This window comes from Aquila chrysaetos, chromosome 6, assembly GCF_900496995.4.
Source record: "Aquila chrysaetos chrysaetos chromosome 6, bAquChr1.4, whole genome shotgun sequence".
Classification (NCBI taxonomy): domain Eukaryota; kingdom Metazoa; phylum Chordata; class Aves; order Accipitriformes; family Accipitridae; genus Aquila; species Aquila chrysaetos.
This window is the reverse complement of record NC_044009.1, coordinates 26,248,170-26,271,730: the sequence shown is the minus strand read 5'-3', so window position 1 is coordinate 26,271,730 and position 23,561 is coordinate 26,248,170. Positions and strand designations below refer to the sequence as shown.

The 23,561-nt window shown below is 39.3% G+C and overlaps 1 protein-coding gene across 8 annotated transcripts in view; it reads right to left on the bottom strand.

The window, feature by feature from the left end:
- Positions 1-23,561, bottom strand: part of PDE1A (phosphodiesterase 1A) — a 237,434-nt gene that overhangs the window by 8,051 nt on the left and 205,822 nt on the right. For 4 of the 8 annotated variants that reach the window (XM_030017548.2, XM_030017549.2, XM_030017546.2 and 1 more), the window contains 4 exons: positions 18,628-18,709; positions 16,902-17,022; positions 14,523-14,707; positions 2,872-3,654 (listed from right to left, as the gene is read on the bottom strand). In XM_030017548.2, the coding sequence (XP_029873408.1) occupies positions 3,269-3,654; positions 14,523-14,707; positions 16,902-17,022; positions 18,628-18,709 (774 nt within the window). In that variant the 3' untranslated portion in view covers positions 2,872-3,268. Of the gene's footprint in view, positions 1-2,871; positions 3,655-14,522; positions 14,708-16,901; positions 17,023-18,627; positions 18,710-23,561 lie in introns of those variants that run through there. The other 4 variants (XM_030017555.2, XM_030017554.2, XM_030017547.2 and 1 more) reach the window with 3 other exon arrangements.

Below are 23,561 nucleotides of genomic sequence, written 5' to 3'. Positions count from 1 at the left end.
TATACAGTATAAAAACTAAACAACTAGCAAAAGAATTTTGAAGAGAGCGACAGACTTGAGCTGGCTTCAACCCACATATGCTTTACTGCTGACTGGGGACCCCAGCATCGCAATGGTGAGCATACTCTACAGACCGGTAAGGGGACCCACATCGACATTGTCATTGAGCTGTGTATTGCAATCGCTCTATTTTGCTAAGTGTAGCTTACATTTGTAGTGTGCTTTCAATATATTTTGTATCGTTCTGCTAAATCAGAAATCCCATGTAACATCAACTATTTTCAAATAGGTAAATTTGATATTAAGTATTACATCCTTCATGCATGGAATATCTAAAAGCACCTGGTCAGAGAGTATTGGATTCTGACATGAATATGCTACAGAAACCAGGCAAAACATTCATCAAGCTCTCCATTTACCTGGGCATTTATCTATGCTGGAAAATGAACACAAATAATCACTGAAGGAGATGGATGAGAGTAAATTCAACATACCACAGTGAACAGATGTTTCACACAAAATGACAACTAAAAATGCCTTCAAATATCAGATACCTTTAAAAATAACACCTAACCAATATCCTTATTCTATGCATAGTAGCAATCTGCTAAATATTTGTGATAGCGTAAAACAGAAACTCAGCTTCATCTTGTGGTTTTCTGACTTGAGGGAGTATGAATTACTTATGAGGGGATCCAGGAAAGGTTCATGAGACTAAAAGAAATGCAAGCTTACTTTCTGTAGGCTTAAGCTGGCTGACCAGGGATGCACATTTACACTAGAAAAATTTTAAGGATTCACAGTTCTAAATAGGTGAAAAGTCACTATTCTAGAATGCAAGATCCAAAGAACTGGGAACATATAAATTCTCTGAATTTCCCATGACAACAGCATTTTGACATTATCATTTCCTGTGACAGTATAATTTCCCATGACAACACCAAGAATTGATGACTACATTTGTTCACAAACCGTATCAGATGAACAGTTTTCAAACTAATTTGAAGACCTGTTCAGAAAGGGAATTTTACAATGGCTGGGCATGTGTTCGATCAATGGCATGAAGGGTAGCTTCTACTTTTTACACGTTCTTAGCAGGAGAAAAAGGCACAGCTTGTAGTAAAGGAGGGTTTGGAGAAAAATCGTTTCAGTTCCATTTCATTTCCAAAGATCTTTATACAGCAGTTTAAGATTTTCAGGCACAGATGTTTAGTTTCAGTAGAGAAACCTACATTTCTATACCAAGACTGTCTGTGGCAATCAGCAGCAATTCAGATGTGCACTGTAAAAGCTACAATGGCTCAGACATAAGTTGGGGGATCCCAGTAAGGGAGTATTGGCTCATCACTCAGCCTCTGGAGTTGCCTTAAAAATAATTTGCTGCTTCTCTTAGTGTGTGATCAATCTCTTGATACAGTTATGTCTCCTGCTATATCTCCCCTTTTCCCATGACTTGTTATAAGTCCGTTGTTTAAGTACCACTGCCTCTTTAGTGATGCAAGAGCTGAGCAATGTCCTCTTATGACCTCTGGCTTTTAGTTCAGGACCTTACCAATACTATTTATTTCCACAAAATAATTAAATCAGTATCTTATTTCTGTTTCATTATTTATCTGAACTCTTTCTGAATATTGCCATCTCTAGTTGAGGAACATCCTTGGATTGGCGAATTCATGTTATTAAATCTTTTTTACCATCTTCCACAAAAAAATAGCTTCCAGATCATGTTTGCCTTTGGAAATACACTATTACAAACTCAACCACTTCTTACTCTTTTCATAAATTTTGCAGTTTGAAGTGTTAAAATACAAGGCATTCTGTAGAAAATTCCCTGCCTTGGAAAATGAATGAGATTAGCTTTTTCTAAAATAAGAAATCTCTGTTCTCATAGGAAAGGTGGGATGTCGAGATTGACAAAGCAAAAGAATGTACCAATTGCATGCTGAAATGTATCTGACCTCTCAAACAGCAATTTTGTTGGCCAGGCATCTAAAGACCCCCAAGGACATCTACAACACGACTGCCTTCTGCATAGTTTGAAAGATAAAAGATACAGCTTTTCGCCCTGTGTTCCTCGTCCAGGAGATGGGAAACTTTTCTAAGGCACTTTAATTTCAAGTTGGGCTTTAATATAAAAACTGGTGCAAAAAAAGGTCAAAAGGCAAAAATGTCAGTTAGTAGACAACTTCAAATGCTGTGAAATTAATTTTAGTGTAAATATTTTGATTCAGGACCCTAAATTAACCATCTGTTATTTCTGATGGAAAAAAACTGTCAACAATAAAAGCATGGAGCACTGGAATGTGGAACTCTAGAATAGGTGGGAGTTCTCCATAAAAAGCATTTTTGAGAAATATGCCAAGTCATATACTTATGTCTAAGCTAAGCCTTATAAACACTTCAAAGTCGCTGCTCAGACAATGCCATACTTCTGGCACAATATTGCAAGGCTTACTGTCATAAAAGCACTAATAAGTTTAGCATTTTAATTAGAAGTGAGGAAAAGAAGTGTCATTATATGCCTTGATTAGTCTTATTACCTGAATACCTCAAATCTTATTCTAACAATAAGCAAATTCAGGAAACAAAATGAAAATGCAGAGTGTCTTTCTCTTACTTTATAACATCCATTCCTATTGCTCAAGCATCTTGCCCTTGATACTGCCTTAAAGTTACCAGATACTAAATCATAGTCAGCTTGTGATAAAATACTTACATTCTAAAGAAATATTCTGTCATATAAGGGTTTTCTGGCTGCTCTGCTTGTCCTGCAAACTACAGTCGGGAGACTGATCTTTCTGATTAAGAGAATGACACAGTCCCATGCCTACTACAGTTAGCAAATTCCACCTGCTTAAAGTTAACTCTAAAATTCACATTACATTTAGTACGAAGGATGTGGTTTACAAAATAATAATCATATTAGGTGCCTAAACTAAGGGGAGTGCATTTTAATAGAATAATTACCTATTTGAAGAGAAAATGTTAGATAGTTCTGTTTTGAAAATTTACCTCATTCTCCAATAGCAAACTGCTATTTAAATGCAAATATGTATCTTTAAATTACTTTAAAAGAATTCTTCCAGTTCAACTAAAGGTCTTGGTATTTCATGTAAAAAATTTTTTACTGAATACCAAATAGCTAATATCAAGAAGATGATATTTGTTTACAGCAAACAGCTTTTATTTGATGGTTTCAGGACACTACTGTTTTTACACATGCCTTAAGAAACCGTCTTACGGTGGTGGTTTTATACAACACCTTATTTCAATATTTTACATTACTGTCGATGTTTGACAGGGAGATACCAGACACTGCTGCAGCTTCACCCTGGACAGCTTCATTAGATTGGCTGGTGCTCTGTGATGAAGTATTACCATTCAGTGGGTCTGTATTCTGTGTTTCTTGCTGGGCATCGGTGAGATCTTTCTGGTTCGGATCAGAGTTAGTGCATTTTTCTGAGTTGGATTCATCACTCAGAGGAGTGTCGAAAGAGACTACTTGTAGGACGATGGATCTGGGAGGACAGCTTGTACCATCGCTTCCCTGACTACTCTCATTTTGTATCCTTGTTGTCTCTTCCTGTAACTGTGCATCTGTGGAATTTCTGCTTTGGTCTTTTTCCTGTTCACCAACATTTTTCACAAGTTCTTCTACAAAGAGGGAACAAAATATGTGAATTAGAGAAGAAGGATACGCCACAATTGTTTGATTTCACAGTAGTGACTGATAGAGCTGCACATGGGAACATTGTGAACATCGACTTTCTGCATGAGGTCATGTGCGCTGGTGTGTTTAATATGGGTCAGATTCTGCTCCTGATTACACTATTGCAGTGGTCCACTTTCTGGTTTGATCTCTAATTTGTCCCTCTTTTTTTTGGCCATAGTACAGAGCAAGGAGCAACACCACTCACCCTGTAAGCTGAAGGATGGGAGCAGGAGGACCCGATGCTGCAGGCAAGTCCCCCAGCAGTGGTGTTTACCACCACAGGACTAGGAAGAGCAGAGCTCATCGGTTCTGCAACAGAGAAAGGGCATGGAGGGGAGCACCTTCCTGGGGATGGGGGAGGCATCAGAACCGAAGGGAAGTCCTGAAGGAAGTTGGGCTTTCGGCCCGGAAAAGTCCAAAATGTCAGCTAATACAGAGCTTCAGCTGGAGCAAGTTATAGAGGGTAACACGCATGCAATCCAGTACTGCTGCCATTATGGCTAGTAGCACGTACAGAATGGGAAGGAAGAAATATGGGAGAAATTGTGCTTCAGGGGACAGCAGCTACAGGACAAAATAATGTTTGTGGAAGGCTCTATTCCTTGCTCTATTGCAGAGACTTGGAGAACAGTACAAATGAAATTGCCCAGAGTAAAAGGAGACAGAACAGAGCAGCACAGAGAGGTGGTACCAGGAGGAACCAGAAGGTGAAGAAAACAGAGAATGGAAAACTTGTGATGGAGGGTGAAAAGTAACTGTACCATCTTCATGGAGGGCCTATTTCTCTTGCTATTAGAATCTCTGTTTTGTAAATTCAGGTTTTAGAATCTGTATACTACTATAGAAGATACAAAACACTGTCAATTTAAAAAGTGAAAGCATTGCAGTTTGAACAACACCTGCACAAAATAGCTGCATGATATTGCATAAAATTTCTAACTTGGCTGTGCACACTGTATTAAGGGAGGAAACCAAGCATTGACATATTTATTGAGTTCACCTGGCAGCTCCCAGAAACTCTGGTTGTGAGTGACCAATCCAAATCCAGACCAAAAGTGACGGCATATGACAACTGAAAGATAGCCCAGTCTGTAATCACATTTCTACCACAGTCAGCATTTGGCATCTTCGTCACCTCACTTTTCTGAATCCAAAGTAGGTACCCCCTGAAGTACAATTTGGCCTGTGAAATTGGACGGAAAGAAACACCTCTGAACCTGAACTGATGTCCCGAAGCGTGGAATAGTTAAATAATTTCATTCTTTTGTCAGTTCTTTTACTTCCTGGAATACTTTTTAAAAAAAATCAAGAACTTTCAAATTTGAGCAATTTCTAAATCGTGAAGCCCTTTTTTTTGCAAACTTTAGAGACCTGCTTGTTTTGGACTCCACATCTTCTGAAACTTGGACAGGTAGTCTTTTTCTACAGACTTCAATGCAGCTCTTACAAAGAAGTGATTGGGCTAAAGACATTAAGAGATATGTATATGCAACTTGAAGCAAATCTGATGTTCAATCCAGATATGTTAATTAAAGCATCTGTCACTCATGGTATAATCTACCTACCTAAGGCTTTTGTCCCAAGAAACGGATTTAAGTGCCATATTTGCCTCCATATGGCAGAGCTACAAGCATTTTCCCTTAACTTTATAAAAAAGCCAAGGAAATTACAGGATAAAGTATTTCAGATGCGGTTCAGATGCATCAGTAAGTTGAAGAAAGCAAAGCTGAACTATAATCACATGTAAAACTGTAATATTGACTCAGCTCACACTATAAAAGGTGGCTTTTTTAACCTGAAAGCTGGTAAGAATGTACAGCATGTTTCTCACAGAATGGTGTTTTAGGACAATTCTAACCAGAATTCAGATTTGTCTTGGTTTAACTGGGTGGCTGACTACTTTAGTCTCATATTAAAAGTCTCAGAATATTCATATAGGCAAAACCCACTATTATTTTTTAGTTTATAAAGCTGAATATCTAAACTTAAAATTGCTTTCCTTCACTCCCCAACAAACGTAAACTGGCAAATGACGTTTAACAGTTTAATCAGAACAATGCTGATGGCCTGTTCTTAACTTCTATCATGCTGGTCTCTTAGTTCTATGACTGCCCTTGAGATGATCTCAAGCATGTCTGTTTAAGGATATCTAAAACACAGCCAAACTCTAACTCAGTTCTATGCACATCTGATGGATGTAGCTTTGAACTGGAGTATCTCTGCACCAAGTTACACCTGATAACATACTAGTTAAATGTCATACCTATTGCATTTAAACTGGTGCGATACTACTTATTCCAAAATTCAGTAGAAAAGAATATGTGAGAAAAATACTATCTTTTCTAAGTATGAAAAACAGTGTGGAATTTTAAAATCTGTGGAGTTAAAATTATTGCTAAACATTAGTCTTTTTTATGCTGATAATCATATCTGTGATTACCACTCCATGGTGATAAAATTTCAAAGTCACTCTCAGTTAAAAAAGCTTGAAGAAAAGTATCTTGTTCACTTGGGAGGAGTTTGTTCAGGGCAAGTAGGAGGAGTGGTTGGCAGTTGTGACTAAGACTGAGAAGCCTCAAGTACAAAATCCTCTATGATGATATGACAACTTTCATTAAGACCCCCAATCCTTTTGCTTGGTATTAAGTCTCTCATCTGCTGGATATCTGAGTCTATGTTCTGACTTGCTTTGTTCCACTCGGCTTCAATCTCTGTGAAATCCACTGCCAAAAAGATGAAAAATACTGGATTCTTACGGCACGTCAGCCACTTGTGGAATATGCTACACGTGCTGGAAAAAATACAGATTTCTGCTTTCCGTAACCGCTAATAATTGTACTCTATATTATATAGGATCTTTAATATGTATATCATAATTGGCATTTTTTATCATTTCTGCTGTCCTGTCACTCCAATGAAACAGAAATATTTAGCAGTCTTTAAAAGTGACTGAGGCTGGGACAGTGACCGAATAACTAAAATTCAAGTAAGGCACTGCTAAGTTAATACCACTAGAGTAAGAAAAACAGAGCTGGCGTGACGTTTGATCCCCAGTGCTGGACAGTAAGAATTGTAACAAATACTGTGGCAGAGCCTCTGCCATGAACTGCCAGGGCTCTCTGAGAGCAGGGGGCAAGGCTGCTGCCCCTCATTCTGCACTGGGCTGCTGGGAAGAGCACGTTCCTCCTCCCCTATGGGCACACATTGCCATGGTCAGCCAGAGGTGGAAATGGGGTATGTTAAATGAACAACGTAACTTGGCATTTGCAACACTGACAATATTTAGTAAGAGTAAATAGATGAATAAAATTAATAAGATTAAACAACATTTTTGACCCTCTAGAAAACTTTGATCTTCAGTTGTTTGGGGTTTTTTTTTTTTGGGGGGGGGGTGTCAGTTAGGCACTGAACAGCTTAAGGATTATCATATCCATTCAGAAAAAGGCAGACAGAAGCGTGTTGTGCGGTGCAGTGAACTCAGGGTATGTGTTATTGTTGCTACTGGTTTTGCTCTCTCTTTTTTAACTTGGTAAAAGTGCCTGGAGCCAGGCCTGTTTACATATTTTCAACTGTTTGGTATTGTTTCCTTTACAAGAACCCATGTGTTATTCAGCAAAATTTGTGTGAGTTCATCACTAAAACAAATGGCTTCTCCTAACTGGTCTGTTAGGGGTGACTCAATCTTACCCATCTCTTCTGTACTTCTGTGCCGTTTCTGAACTCCTGCCTTAAATCACTGGCCTTCATCAGAAGCAACAATGGCATTTGATACATCAACATGGTAGAAGTAGTGTCTTTCTTCCCTTGGGTTTAGGCTGGCTTGTTGGCAAAATAATTGTAATGCATCGTTTTGTTTGGAAAACTGGCAGGAGTTGTAAGGCAATAGCCAAATTTCAGAATAGTTGAAAAATTCTGGTACTTGGTAATTTTGCATCTACAGAAAATGTGTTAACTAGTGAAGGTGACTTCTTTCCTCTCCCCTTTTCATCAGATACCACTCTTCTTTCATTAAGTCACCTTTCTTTTTGGCTTAATAAGTCTCTGAAAACTGAAGCGAGTACTTTCTTTTTGGTTTTATTGTTTGCTGGAGTGAATGGGAGCACTGAATTCCTGTCAGCCCAACAAAGGACTAAACTGTCCATGAAACACTGAAACTGTCACATGGCTCAATCTCTAGCACCATGCTGTAGGACTCTGTGGTCTCCAAAGTATCGCTGCTCTGCTGCTGCAGAAGCTCCGGTGAGTCTGCGTTATCAACTGCAACACTGATTTCCACCAGCTCAGCTACATTACCGCCTGTGTATGCAGCAACATTTTCAGGACGTGGTCTACTAAGTTGTGAGGAAGCTTTTCTACATTTTGGTACCTTCTGTTCTGAGTATGTCCACCGACTTTCTTTTCCTGGCCTTTCTGTAATAAAAACCAGAGCATTCAACTACACCATCTGTACAGTATAGGGCTTATAAGATACCCTTCTTTCTCCAGCAACTGCACCACTTGAGCATGTACCGACTTAACAGGAGTGGAGAGGGGAAACACAAAAGCCATGTGTAAGCAGAACATCTCGAATCAGCTAATGGCAGCGACTGCCACAGTGCTAAACCCCAGTGAAGCAAATGCCTGCTGAATCACATTGCTATTTTCATTGGCTGTGTTAAAAATAAGCTACAATAATTTACCCTTACAGAAAGACATAATGACATTGAAGTATTAAGAATTAGCAAACTACTGAATTAAAGAGGAAAGCTGTTCATCTTCATAAAGAACTAAGTTATTTGAGGAATCTGTAATGAAGAATGCTGCTGGATGTTATGGACTCTCTGTGTATATTACCACAGACTTTGATTTCCAGGCTTGTCTGCCGCCTTTTTTACTGGAAAACAAAATTCCAGAAAGCAGTGACAAAAGACCGAGACTGGGACAGCCTGGGAGGGAACTGCACCTTTCTAAAAGACGTCTTCTCACATCAGCTATTTTAAAGAGAAGAGGAAAAGCCCAGCAATAAGCATCAAAACTTTGCAGAAAATGAGAGGCCTGATGCTGGTGCCTCTGGGACTCCCAAGTAAGTTTAGAAATGTCCAAGAGTTCCCAAAACAACCGTGATTTTTTCCCAACCAACCTGCCATTTTCAAACCCAAGAACACATTGCAGTAACCCATAGAGTTATTTAGACACTGATTCCTTCCACTTTCAACTCCTCACACAAATTTCATCACAGATATAGGAGTATATAAAACCACTGCAAACCATGTAATCCAGCAGCACTTGATGTCACAGCATTACATCATATAGAAAACGTAGCAACAGCTTAATTAGCTATCAAAACTTTTTACTAAAAGATTTGGTTAAAAATAATTTGTGAGTTTATAGTTTCCTAGGGTGGCTACCTCCGCCTTTTACCTCTTTTGCTGTTTAGCTGCAAGCACAGGGGCTTGAATGCTGGGACTTTCGGGACAGGGGAAGGGAAGGACATGCTGCTTTGAGCCTACTAGGGGGAAAAGGTGTTTTAAATCATGTAGTTTGTCATATGCAGAGGTGGGCCAGCTCTCTGGTGTATGCCACAGGGGGATGTATAACAGGTTCCATTATCAGGTTCAGTTATCATTCTTTAGTCTGTGATTTACCAGGTACTGCCAATACAAAATGTTTCTTGCTACTCTTAGCTCAACCCATTCATTGTACTTCCTCAGATCATGGTGAAAAATTCTCCTTTTCCCACTGTTCTTAACACTTTTCTGGATTAGCTCAAAAATCAGTTATGACCTAACTGTTTTAGCACTGCAATTAAAATCACTGTCATTGGTCCTAGATGGGACTCCTTTAGCCCCCTGAATTTATTTTTCTCCAACAGATTACAACAGTCCATTAGGGTAGATTTCATGTGCCAAACTGTCAGTCGGTTTCTGTGACTGTCACACACGTCCTCCCACTGCCCGCCCTTCCTAGCGGCTGCTAAATCACATTAACATGCTATCAGATCATCACTCTCAGATTTTCACATTTCAGCAGCTGTTACTCTCTTCTTATTAGTGAGTCTGCAGAGAAAATCTTTCAGACAAAATGGAACCGAACCCTGTGGTTATTGTGACTGGAAGTATGCAGGACTGAAAGTGCCCGAGGGGGGCCTGCAGGTACCATGCAGAAGTCTTTCAGAAGAGAGATTTGTTATTCAAAGTTGCTGCCCACGGAAGAAAAAAAAACCAGCTGATCTCTACTCCAAAGATGCAATAGTTGTCATTTTTTAATATTTTTACTATCAAAATTAAGCACAGGACAGTGTGAGAGCCTCATTCAGCCTCACATATTTTTCATCCCGTCCTGATGCGGTCACTCATCAGGGACATACACCTTCGAGCTGTGCAGCACAGTCCACTGCCAAAAGGTGTTGAGGACAAGGTTTGTCACTGATCACTTTACATACAAATAATGCAACCCTTGGTCAGGTCCTGTAACAGTTAATTCTTCAGAAGAGTTATATAAGCATAAAATAAGTAACTCTGCTGTTGTATTATCCTGAAGATGAACAACATTAGCATGGGCTAATTAGTGATGGGCCCATTTGACTGGCAGCTGGACCCTCGGTCTGTATGCTGCATTCCCTCATGTTATATGACCTGACGTGAGTGTCCTAAGCTGTCTGTGCCTCTTTTTGCTCAACTGTAAAGTGAAGATAATGATACTTACTTATCCCTGTATCTTTATTTACAGTGATGTCTACTGAACAGATGGTAAGCATGATTACTAGTCCATACCCTTTTACTCTGTTAGGAGTACCTGAGCTTGCCAACCACTGACCAACTTGATTAGTAAATCTTTAGAACATTTTTATGGAACAAAATAAGCATGAAGGAATAAACATTGTAGGCATAAGGAAAAAACATTTTATTCTTAAAATACTAAATCATTGTGTTACAATTTCTCTGTGTTCTAAGAACTGCATCATGAAGGATCTTACATGATATTTGAATCTTTCCCAGCAAGTTATGTGTTTCTTACAGCCTTCTCAGCAGGTCGATAACTTCAAGACCCTAAAATCCATTTAGCAAGCGTTTTCTCTAATGAAAGAGCCTCTCAGACTCATCTGAGCATCTTTCCTGTCTATTTGCTACAACTACCACAATTGCAAAGAGCAGCAGCCATCAATGCTATCTGTTGAAAAAAAGCACAGGATGGAATCTTTATCACTGTGTTGAGTTGAACAAAGACAGATTATCTGGTGATTAGGGGTTTGGAATATTAATTAAACATCAAGGCTTTCAAATTAGAATCCCAGATGTTTGATCATTATGGTAATTCCCTGTTAACAGCATTCCCTGAAAGGCCTGAGAAACATTCCTCTAATTCTCCAGTGGTGAAAGGTTGAGGACCCTTAGGCTATAGAGCACTGAGCTCCTCTGCATCAATTATACAAGACATGGCCTTTTTAGCAAAATGGAGCCATCTTATTTAGTGAGCCTTCTGTTAAGGAAGCTCTCAAACAGCTGCCTAGGTAGATAAACGCTTTCCTTACTAACACAGGCTTTTCCAAAATAAAGCACACTGTTCCTTGCAACACAAGCTGCTGGCTCTGAATCAAGTCTCAACAGCAACTATCTTTTCAGGGAGGGGTAGCACCGGCATCTCCAGGAAAGCTGCCCTGTCTCTAACACCGTCAGTGTGTCTTGGTCTTCTGCTCTGGACTGTCTGGGCACAGGAGTCAGATCATCTTCTTCAGCCCTGGCTGAGAGAGCCCTTGCTCCAGCTGAACTGCCTCCCAACCAGGGCCGCATGAGTAGCCTTATCCTGAAAAGGTGAGAAGCTGGAACGAGTTCAAGTCATCCTCAGGAAATCATATGGATTGTTGCTAATTTCCTTTCTATATTACTTGTGCACCTGTATTACTACATTTTATAGAGACAACTTCTCCTGAGCCTGTGAACTAATCAGGGAACAATGTCTAGTGTTTGTGGAGCCCACCGACAAGAATGCAGATGGTTCTTTTAATAGCACAAGTACTGTTTGTCATAGTCCGCTCAGGAAGTGTGTTTGGAGATAGACACTAACAGTCACAGCCTGCTTACTACCATGGCACGCTATCCTCGTACACGTGACCTCCACAGTGCACTCAGCTCTTTGCTGCTTGTCATAAATTATCTAGCTGGGAACAATGATAGCAATAACAACACTCCTTTCACCTGGCAGCGATCTACTCCTGATATTTCTTCCCTCAGTACATGCTCCTACTAACATATCAATAAAACACAAATTCATCCATATGCCCAGAGCAACCTGAAGACTTTTCATCAAGCAATAGAGTCAGAGAAGGTAACATGAGATCCACACAGGATGGAACAAATTATCTGAGGTTCAAGGTCTCAGGTTATTCACTTACAAGCTTAGTCAAACTTGAGTGCAATCTGAAAGGAATTTCAAGTGGAAAGGGGATGTCTTTCAATATTTTTAATTCTTTACTAGATGTTAATTTTGCACAGTCTGATTGAGGATTTTCAGCCTTTGCAGGGTGCAGCTTCAGAGCAGATATACTGCTGCTCTGGACCAGTTGGAGAAGATTCCCTCTCCCATTATGTGACAAGGAACTTATGTGCTACCTCAGATAGTGCTCTATAGAGGGCTACATTCACTTAGTGAAAACCTCTTTTCCAGCAGCCCTTATTGCCCACATATGGAGTAAGTGCCTGCACATTCCATTCCAAATGAATGGAAAATATCTTAACTTCCACAAAACCTATATAACCCACCTCCCAGCTTTTATGAAAAGACATACTAACAAAATATAAATCTGCACTCAAAAGTATTTGCAGTATTCAAAAGGTTCCTCTAGATTCTAATCAGGCACCCTGAAGGTCTCCATGCCATGCTCCAGTCAACTGCAGATGTTGCTACGAGTAGTCTCTTTATGGGTGTAGTTTTCTATAAATCTCTTCCTTGCTCTCACAGAGGTTTTGCAAAACAGATTTAACCAATCACACAGAGCTGATATTTTTCATCAAGCTCTGGCCTCAACATCAGCTATTTCCACTTACCCATCAGTTTTTCTAATGTATGTTCTACTGTTATTCCATAATTCTGTTCAGGAAATACTTAGACATACTTCATTAGTCAAGCTGATGGAAAGAAAAGAAGGGCATCCTAGAATATGGACAACCACAATCTCAACAAAGTCCATGGAATCCTGAAAATTAACAGCTCTGTTTTTCACAGTAGAAAGCATGCCCAGAGTTTCCTGGATCTTGCTGAGCGTCACATTAATATTGACTGTATAGAGAAACAATCATTTACCCAGAAGAATTCTTAAATCTCTCGCTGTGAGAAGCTTTGTGTTTTCAATGGCTGTCAACAGCCCAGTAAAACTGGGCTAAATGTGTCGGTAATTTACAGAGCTCTACAAAGCACTAGAAATGAAGAGGAAATTATCTCTTTGATAGCACTGTACACCTTCAAAACAATATACCAAAAAGCTGATGTACCAAAATCAACCTGGTTAGTTACACGTAACTGGAAATGGCAAACTTCCAAATAGCAAGTTCTCCATTCTTCCATGTTGAAGGACCTTGCATGTAGATAGCCCAGGGCTGCTTGATTTCTGCAGGCTATAGCTAAGTGGTCTTGGGCACCCTGATGGTCTGCTATTACTACTGATCATCACAAATTAGCAGCTTTGTCCTTTTGACCAGTCAGTACTAGTTGAACAATACTAAAAGAGGCAATCTATGAAGTTGCTCATGAAGAAGAGATAGTATTAGTTGAATGTCCTCCTCATCTACCCCTTCCACCCAACTCTCAAGTCATTGTCACAATATGTATGGAAGCTTGTTCTTACTTAATATTCTCCTAATGAGAATATTCATTTGCAATTTAGCACTAAAGTAGAATTTAGCACTGCTCAGCAGTGTTTTTCTGTCTTGTCTGACACCTCTTTGAGAAAAAAGATGCTGCTTTGGATGACAGGATGAAAGACAAGGCTGGCACTGGGTTCCAAGATACCACTCCCTGCAGTCAGTGTCAGGTCATGTACAGCAAGACCAATCCTAGCAGTGAAACGCTAAACTGAAATATTCCAGGTGCTTACTCAGAAACAACACAGGCTGGACAAAATATTCCCAAATGGCATTCACTTAACCTGGATCAAGGTTATAATTGTGTCCTACAATTATCACAAATCATTTCACTTGGATAACTGTAACTCCAGACAATTTTCAGGTATGGCTTATCAACTAAGATGCTTGATGCAGGTTTGACTTTATTAATTATCAACCAGCAAATGAAGAGTCACTTTTTTCCTTGTTTGGGTCTAATAAATGCTGTGATTGCCCAAATCTTTAGATCCACTGGGTCATTTAAATAATTGCCTACAGCATAGTCCCAAGAAGCCTGCAATACTGAATTTTGTTCCATACAGTGGGGAGCAAATAGCATTTCTAATAGCAAAGTACAACTTTTACGTTTCTTAAGAAACGTGGCAGCACATACTACTTTGAATTGTTGATTCTGGCATTTAAAGCAGATGTCAGTATCATTTACGATTAAATGTGCAAGAAGGCACATTTCTAAACCAGACCTCTAAAGATAAGCTGAGCAGCACAGAGCCTTATTGTACAGGCTATAAGATTTCCTCTCATCCCCTGACCTCCTACATCTCTTCATACCTCCTGGGAGAGCAAAATAGGACCATCTAAACTAACACTAAGACATAAAATATATGAATACAAGACAACCACTTATTTTTATACGTTGAAGGAAATTAACAAACAAAAGTAGGGGAGATCTTAGGGAGTAACCTATAAAAACATTCCACCTTAGTGTATCATACCTTCTACTGCTAATTCTTTCCATCTTTCTTTGTTTGCTTGAATGATCTTCATCAAGTTGTCCTTAAAGCTCATTAGGTCTACAGTAGCCAGAGAATTTTCTGTGTGAGTCCCTCCATCACTTGTACTTTTAAAACTGGGTCTTCTTTGTGCTTCAGCATTGCTTACTGCTCCCAAACTATTTTGGCTGCAGAAGGGAAAAAAACCTAAATTATGAACACAGTCAGGCAATTTTAATAATACACAAACAGTTAATTTGAATCAAATTCCTTAGGACCTACATGCAATCACTAACTCAAAATAGTAGTTTTCACCAAAGAGTGCCTAAGACACAAGACAGTTCTTCAATTCATGAAGCTGCAACCTGGGACTGATTCTTACTGACCTTTTTCCAGGGAATTCTTGAAAAAAATGTGACAGCTGAAAATACATTACTTATAAGTTGTTTCTTGAAAGCATGTTTATGTAGCCATTTTGGAGCAGCTTCTCAGCTCTGTTTTTGAACAGTGAATGGTATCTTCGGGACTCACAGGGGAGATATCTGATTGTTATTTGTTGACCCATTCAAAAAAAGCAGGACACGAAAGTATATGACAGATAAGTAAGCTTAGCTCCAGCTGAGAATTCTCTTCAAGGTACATGCCTGCAAGTGTAGTCAAAGCAGGATTTAGTACAGTGGCTTTAAAATCCACCTAAGAGCTACTGCTGCTACCTCACATGTAAGGTAAGGTAGAAGTCAAACACTCTTTGTATGTGAATATGCAGATACATGTAAAGGTGGGGAAAAAAAGAACGAACTCTCTTTTTTTCTTAGGATTAAAAAGTCAGACCTATTTCTGGCCTTGTACGGGTAATCATGTCATACCAGATTTTGTTTACTCAATTATGCTATATAGTTTATCTCATCGGTACCAAAGACAGATGTTAATATGCATACAAATGATTTTCCATCAATCAGAAAATATGGTTACAGTGAACGTATCAGGGAGAACTGCACAAGAAGAGTTAACTGTAATTTCTGTGTGCTCCAGACATGTTGAACGGGATAGAATGGAAAGAATAGGCTATAATTCTAATGTCTTCCAGGCACCACAGTGAATGTCACACCACATACTCATGGTGTCCACCCAGTAGTGTTTGTGCAACTCTGCTGGCTCAGACGTTCCTGTATCATGCTATAGGCTCTCCACTCTCTTCATAAGTGTAGGTCTTGATTCCATACTAAGAAAAAAATCCCTTTATCTTCCATCCCGTATGAGGAAGCATTGCTGGATCATAAGCCTTTGTTCACCTACCACTCAGTCATGAACATCAACCGAAAATTAAGCATGGAGCTACTAATCATGTGTAGCTGCTAATCACTCATTTTTGAAGAAGTGAGTAGGTAAACAAATTTGTTATCAATAATGCCTTAGTTTAACACTGTTCCCCAAAACACTAAGAACACTGTCATAAATACCTACTTGTAGTAACTTCCACTTACTTCTAGTAACCAAAATACATGTAAACTCACAATCAGAAAAGACCTAGGTTCACCATTTTGCTATTAAAATCTAACTAACGTACAGCAAATGAAAAACTGCCCTGCAGAGCTATCATATTAGTAGCCTCAGTGAAAGTTCAAATTACAGCTTTAAAAAGAAAAAAATGTGGTAACAGAGGCAATATTTGTAAAAGCAGCATCCGATTATTGAACGATGCTTTCAGCATGGAGTGACTCAGATAACATTGTCTGCCATAGCTAGTTTGTTTTATAGACAACTTCTATCATGATGCAAAAATCAAGAGCTTGGTGGGCAAACCCCGCCCCTGCATCTCACTTATACTGTATTTAGTTCTCTCAAGTGGAATATAAGTGGAATCAGTTTTGTCTCAGGTGTATATATATCATAGAATACTAACATGGAAAGGTGAAGAAGGAAAGTGACCTACAGCATAATAAAAAACAGAAAAAAACCTGAAACCACCTTCACCACCTCCACTTCCAATTGTCTCTCAGGAAGGAAGGAATGACTTTTGGTACTGCCAATTAAAATTATACTGAAAATGGTTCAAGATAAGAGAACTAGGAACTTCAACAATCTATTGCAAACATTATAGTCAAAGGAAAAAATTGTTATTAGATAAGCTGTAGAAAATCAACTTTATATTTTATACTTGTGTATTCTGCTCGTTATTGTGGTTTTGCCTTTTTATATGCACGATCATCCCCAGTCAATGGAGTAATAGCATATTGCAAATACAACATAGCACCACATGGTGGCAATACTGTACAGCTATTTATGTTACTTTTCCAACCGTTAAAATAATTGCAATAATTCTGAGAATGACATTATCATGTTAGTTTATGTTAGTTCAGTAACTAAGCAGTGTATTCATACCTGGGTGTCCCAAATGAAGGACTTTCAGATTTTGACGCTTCCTCTATAAGAGGCATAACAATTTTCTCCATTGAGTCCGTAAGAAGAGAAAATGTTGGTTCTACTATGAAATCAATGAAACCTAAAGAAGAAAAAGAGAGAAAACCAGATTTTACATTTCCACAGCTCTCAAATCTAAAAATAAATACTTGATATCAGGGTGATTTTCTGACTGTAGTCCTGATTTAATATACTAGATACCACTAGTGTAATCTTGAAGAAAAAAGGCACAACTAAAAACAAAAACACCTGAAGCTGTGTAGATACTAGATATTAGTTAATTATAGCTTTTCATTCCTTTTTCTTGTAAATTTTATGCACCGCAGAACACACCTACCATTTCAAATGAATATTAATTATTGAATAGAAGGGAAGCTACCGTTGAGCCAGGGGGCTAGAAGTCATACCATCTCTTTTACCATTCGGAGCTTCTTGCCAAGGAGTTAATATTTCAAACTACTGTTTATTATTCAGTGGAGGTAAAGTGTTATTTCACAATGTGTAGGAGTGTTCTGTCAAATCAGTGAAGAGAACAAGTAATATCCTTAGGAGACAGCGTTCATCCCACAGTTCTGAGATGTCAGCTCTGAACAATGTCTTTTACATTTTAAAGTGCTCATCAAGGTATGGAATGACACAGTGAGAGAATGAAGCATTATTCTCTGCTGAGCACTTAACAGAAAAAAAAAATGCTAAAACATGAGCTAGCAATGGATTTCCAGATGTATTCATACTCTAACCATGCAACACAGCACAAAGGTGAGCAACAGTGCTTCAGCACAGGATCCAGCTTCCCTCCTGCAGTAGGTATGACGCTCAAGCGTGTTGCCTTTCAAGTCCCAGTGAAATGGAATAAAGAACATTTTGAGTGACAAGATCAGACATGATGACATGCTTCAATTCAAGGATAAGACACTGTCACCTAAAGAATCTCTCCTTAAGTACTGTGTTCACTCACATAAAAGGTACAGCTGTTGGTAGGACATGCTGCTTTACTCAGTATGCTTCTAGGGTGTGCCCTTGTAACTAGCCCCAGTGATCTTTACCGATTTTGATTTCCTTATTATTGCTGATGGAAACGGTGATAGAGACAGCCAAGACACGCATTTCTGAAAATGGGAAGCTGAATTTTGGCCGCTGTTGACCAAAATGCAATTAGGATTGACAGGAACAGAATGCAGTGGTCCTTGTCAACCTAAGGAGGCTTGACCCTGAGTAGTTTGACCCTGCCACAGTGACAGTCTTAACGGCAGTCCAGAGCTCTGATGTATGAATCAGCTTTAAGTTGAGATGCATCTACAAAACAGTACCAGGCTTTCAGATTCTAGTAAAGACAGACCTGTGAGATCTTGAGCAAGAGTCAATCTGTTGGAGGACATGATCTACCGAACTCTAAAGTGTGTCCACTAGAAGCTGGGCTCATGTCCAGTGCTTTGGTTAATCCCTCTCCTACCCCTCCCTCCTTGGCATGACATATGCTGAAATTACTTCATGTTCTTTTGAGACTAGCACATTTCTGCTGTAAGAGCATACGAGATTGGTGAACAGATAGGTGCAAAGAAATACCTTCTATATGATGGCATTTGGAACATTTAGAATTCAAAATTAGTATAAAAAATGTCCACATGATTTTACATGCTCCTACATATACAAGCAAAAGAAAAAGAAAAACACAACTTGTCATTACCTATTTGGGACTGAGCTACCAAAGTAGACTTGCGGTCACAGAGTGGGGAAAATTGAAGACCTAAAGCAGCCTCCTTGTCTCCCTGCAAATAACAATGTTTAATATTAAAAGCACATATTTGATAGAGAGACAGAGAGACAAAGGAATCTGAATATTCTTAGTATTTATTCAACAGATTATTTTGTTCACTTATATTCCTAAATAAAAACAAGCCACGGGAAAAAAAAAACCTCTTTATTTATCTTTACATTTTCAAGAAAAGTAAAAGTCAAAATTCTAACTTACATTTGACAATTTTTATATAAAGGAACTTGTTGCAAGCAAGTTCTCCTCAAAAGCAAGGCATCTGCCGATGAGGTTTAACATATATGAAGTGCTTCAACATTCACAGTTTAGTCTTGCTAATCCCAGATATAATGGGATTGGAGATATTTAGACATGTTTGTAATAGTATGCCAAATGCTAAGTGTTTCCTTCTATTACATTGTTTTATCCAACATATAAAATTTCTTCAATGGATTCTAACTAGCAGGCATGTCTCTCTGCTGCCGAAGCCATAAAAAAGCACAAGCTCAATTTCACTACAAAGGTCATAGAATCATAGAATGGTTTGGGTTGGAAGGGACCTTAAAGACCATCTAGTTCCAACTGCCCCTGCCGTGGGCAGGGACACCTTCCACTAGAGCAGGTTGCTCAAAGCCCCATCCAACCTGGCCTTGAACACTTCCAGGCATGGGGCATCCACAACCTCTCTGGGCAACCTGTTCCAGTGCCTCACCACCCTCACAGTAAAGAACTGCTCCCTTACATCTGATCTAAATCTACCCCCTTTCAGTTTAAAGCCATTACCCCTTGCCCTTTCACTACACACCCTTGTAAAAAGTCCCTCTCTGGCTTTCTTGTAGGCCCCCTGTGATGATTTGTACAACCTAGTTCTGAAAATATTTCAACACCTAACACATTAAAAGAGTTTTTTTGTCGTAACAGTCTTATCAGACAGGGGGGTGTTATCTTCATTTTCAGCATGGTAGGCCAAATGGCTTGCAAAAAGAAAGTCTAGTGGTGCAAAAAACCCTGAAGAGACGTCTTTCAAAGGAAGTTATAATTTGTGTTGCTGGACAAACCTGGCCCCCAGAAGCACTGACATTATAGATACAGGAAAACTTAGCCTTTCAAGTAAAATGACTCTTTCTCACGGGGAGTGCTGTTTCATGATCATTCAGTGGGGAGCAGCACATGAGCATACCAGCTGATGGATTAAGGAGGCAGTATCAAACTTCCTTAGTCTTTTTATCATGTATCACTGAATTAGATTTGAGAAAAGTTTAGAACTATAATACCAATAAAACCACTTCAGCCACAGGAACAGATGTAGCTCGCAGATTGTGTTTCATATGGAAGTGGAGAGTTTTATCACTATGGCCTTTAAATTTTACACCCAAGTGTTCATAATTTGGCTAGAAGAACACATGAATACTTACTACTAGGAGCAGTGGTAGTGGCACCTCCATGTAAATGCAGGAGCCAGATTGTGATATAATATAAACTGGGGTAGTTCTAACAATTTCAGCCATTGTTGAATACAGGATTTCTAAAGCAATATTAATTTTTTAATCTTCCCTTAACTAGTTTTTAAAAAAGAGAAAATTCCACAGTAGCAAAGAATCAGTTTGAATTTTTTTTTGTTTTCAGGTAGCTCTTTACCCCAACTATGAATTACTTTGCAATTAATACAATACATAATTAATACTTAAATGTCATATAAGTCTAAGTCTATTGTAAATTGTAATAATGGACACAGCACTGGTATTTGAATTGATCATTAAAATTTCATGAGATTTAAAATCAAAATAAAGATCAAAACAGTAAAACAAAAAATTCTTTGTCCAGATGCTGAACTCACTAGACAAATTCTCTTTTTGTGCTTTTGGATCTATTCAGACTGAGAGCAGAATGCTATAGGAGCTGTGATACTTCTTTGAGTGACTTGAACTATGTATTTCTTTATTTTTAAGGTTTTGAGATGGGTGGGTGTATTTCTATTTTAAACAAGTAGCTCAGATTTTCCTTGGCATTATAACACACTTTCTGTAGTTGTTGCTTTTAAACTTAAAGCGTTGTTTGGCTTTTTCCCTGAAGTTAACACTGGCACATATTTTAACCGTTAGCTGCAGTTAACAAAGTTTTTTGTCTAGGTGAATGTTCATTTTTTGCTGGTGCTCACTACTTTGAAAGCTGCCTGTTAAAGCATTGGGTTTACATCGGCAGTTTCAGACTCTGCTGCTTTTTCCTGTAAGGCAGAAGAAGTAGTTGAATTACTATCTTTAAAGAAAAGAAGAGGAGAAATTAGTGGGGTTTGTATATATTTGGACTACTTCATCTTGGCTGACACAGATTTAGAAATCCCACAGGTTTCTACCACACACTTTCAGATCAACAGACCAGAGGATGCACAACCAAGTCAGTGCATCTACGAAGCAGGAGACCTACTGTGTCTGCACTGCTCAGTGCATTTATATATGTACAGTTACTTAATCACACTTTAAATGTGCTGGAACTACTCCACACATGCTGTTCTTAGTAGTATGTATAAAGAGGGATGCAGTTCCTTGCACACTCCTCTACAGCCTGAAAGACTTTGACATTTTATGCTGCTGAGTTGCAGACATACATACATACATGGTGATTTGATTCTATTGTTAAATGCCTTCTCAAGTCTTTGAGCAGCTTATTTGGGATCCAGTTACTTCTTCTAACAGAAAGATAAAGGAATAACTAAAACCTTAGCTCATCCTATGCACTCAACAACCAGTGTGGTACTGTTTATTGCTAATGCTACATGCACTTGACTGGACACACTGCCTCACTGTCCCATGGGCTCTGTCTAGCCTGTCTCTCTGTGTCTAAAATGTTCTTACAGTTGGTCATTTCTGACCTTGTCAAGTAATATATATCTGAGGTAATCTGCTCCTCCTTTCGCCTCTCAAATTAAAAATCTTCACCATTTCCATTTACAGAAGCAGACACAAACTCATGACTCTACTCAGTATTTCCACAAAACTCAGCCCATTCATTATTTAGATTAAGGCACCAGCTCTCCAATCTGTCTCCCCAGTGCAAAGCCCAGAGTCAAGGATCTCCTGATGCTCCCTACTGAGAATTCATATAAAGAACCTCTAAGAACTGAGCAAGAACCTTCTAGGGCAGATGGGCCTAACAATCTCAAGGTTTAACATACTGACTTTTTTATTCTCTGACTCCTTTTTCCAGTGTGATCCATCTGATTTGAAAATGTCAGCATATAGCAAAATAATGACAATCAAGCTGAGCAAGACACACACTGTTCCATTATCTGTATTAACCATTTTTAAAACGTGTGTATAACTATAGAAACTGTGTAATACCTAAACGGGATTTTGATTATCAATTGTACATCAGTAATGGTTATGTTAAAAATGTGCACGGTCACAAATATTCATTACAGGGAGAGTATTACCCCTTTGGAGAAATGTTTTTTTTCATCTGCTGAGGTGAGTAAAAAAATGGCAGCAGTGACACCATCACCTACTGGGCTTGCTCTTTGCATTCAGTATCTCACAGAAATGAAAAGACTTTCACAAAGGCGTGTCTTCATTTTTGTTTTAGGATATATGGCCACAGCATTAACAGGATGATACCATCTAAACTCTGGCTTTGGATCAGGCTGTTATGAAAGCAAAACCTTGAGATCTATGTGGCATATTGTCCTGGGTTCAGCTGGGATAGAGTTAATTTTTACAGGAACCTGGGAGGTGGGGGGGCATAGCCGGGGCAGCTGACCTGAACTAGCCAAGGAGCTATTCCATACCATGTGACATCATGCTCAGTATATACATGGGGAGTGGGCCGGGGGGAGGGCTCTCCTGCTCTCGACTTTCGGTGGGGGAAGTGGCGGAGCGTCGGGTCCCGGGTGGTGAGCAGTTGCACTGTGCATCACTCTTTTCTGTATACTCTTTCATTAGTACCGTCGTTGTTGTTGTAACTTTTTTGCGTTGTCCCAGTAAACTGCCCTTATCCCAACCCTCAGGGTTCCAGTTTTTTTTTTCTTTTCTCTCCTCCGTCTCCCCCCTATCCCACCGGAGGGGGCGGGAGGAGTGAGTGAGCGGCTGCGTGGTCCTTTGTTACCGGCTGGGCTGAAACCACGACAGTCCTTTTTGGCGCCCAACGTGGGGCAAGAAGGGTTGAGATAACGACAGATCTGGCCAGAGCGTGTTGAAACAAATTTGTCATACGCATTCCTTATATTAGATAAATAGATGTTAGTCACAATGTTGATTAATTTGTTTACATGGTGGCGTTTTGTAGGTCCTTATATGCTCTATGTATTGCCTGTAGTTACGTTTCTCACCTCTGGGAGAGTGATTGGGATTATCATTTTGCTGTACTGGGCAATGTCGACTTGTGAAATGATTACATCACTGGTCATGAGGTTAAGCTGGTATCTGTATGAGGCAGTGATATCATTCCCATACTTTGGGCACCTTCTATCGGATTTTATTGGTAATTACAGCCAATCCATGGGGGAGTTAGGGGGGGATACTTCCCCCCATCCGTTCGCCTCCCTTTTCTCCTTCCGACTAACTACAACAGCTTTTGAGAACTTTGAATATCCTTGGGATGCACAAGCCACTGTGCTGTTAGTGCTATGCCTCCTGAATATGTTTCAGGTCTTGTTTAGGGCTACAAAAAGGCTCTTTAAGAGTACCACCCAGAGATCTGCCCCAAAGCTGGATATTCATGGGTGGCACGGCATGTGGGAGGATATGGGCAGGTATCTAGAGAACTTCTCACCCCCAGTGGCTTGGAAGTTCACTCCTGAACAACTACAGAACCCTCATGAAGTGGTAGAATATTTGAAAGAAAAATGCTGTGGCTATTCCAAAGACGTACAACTC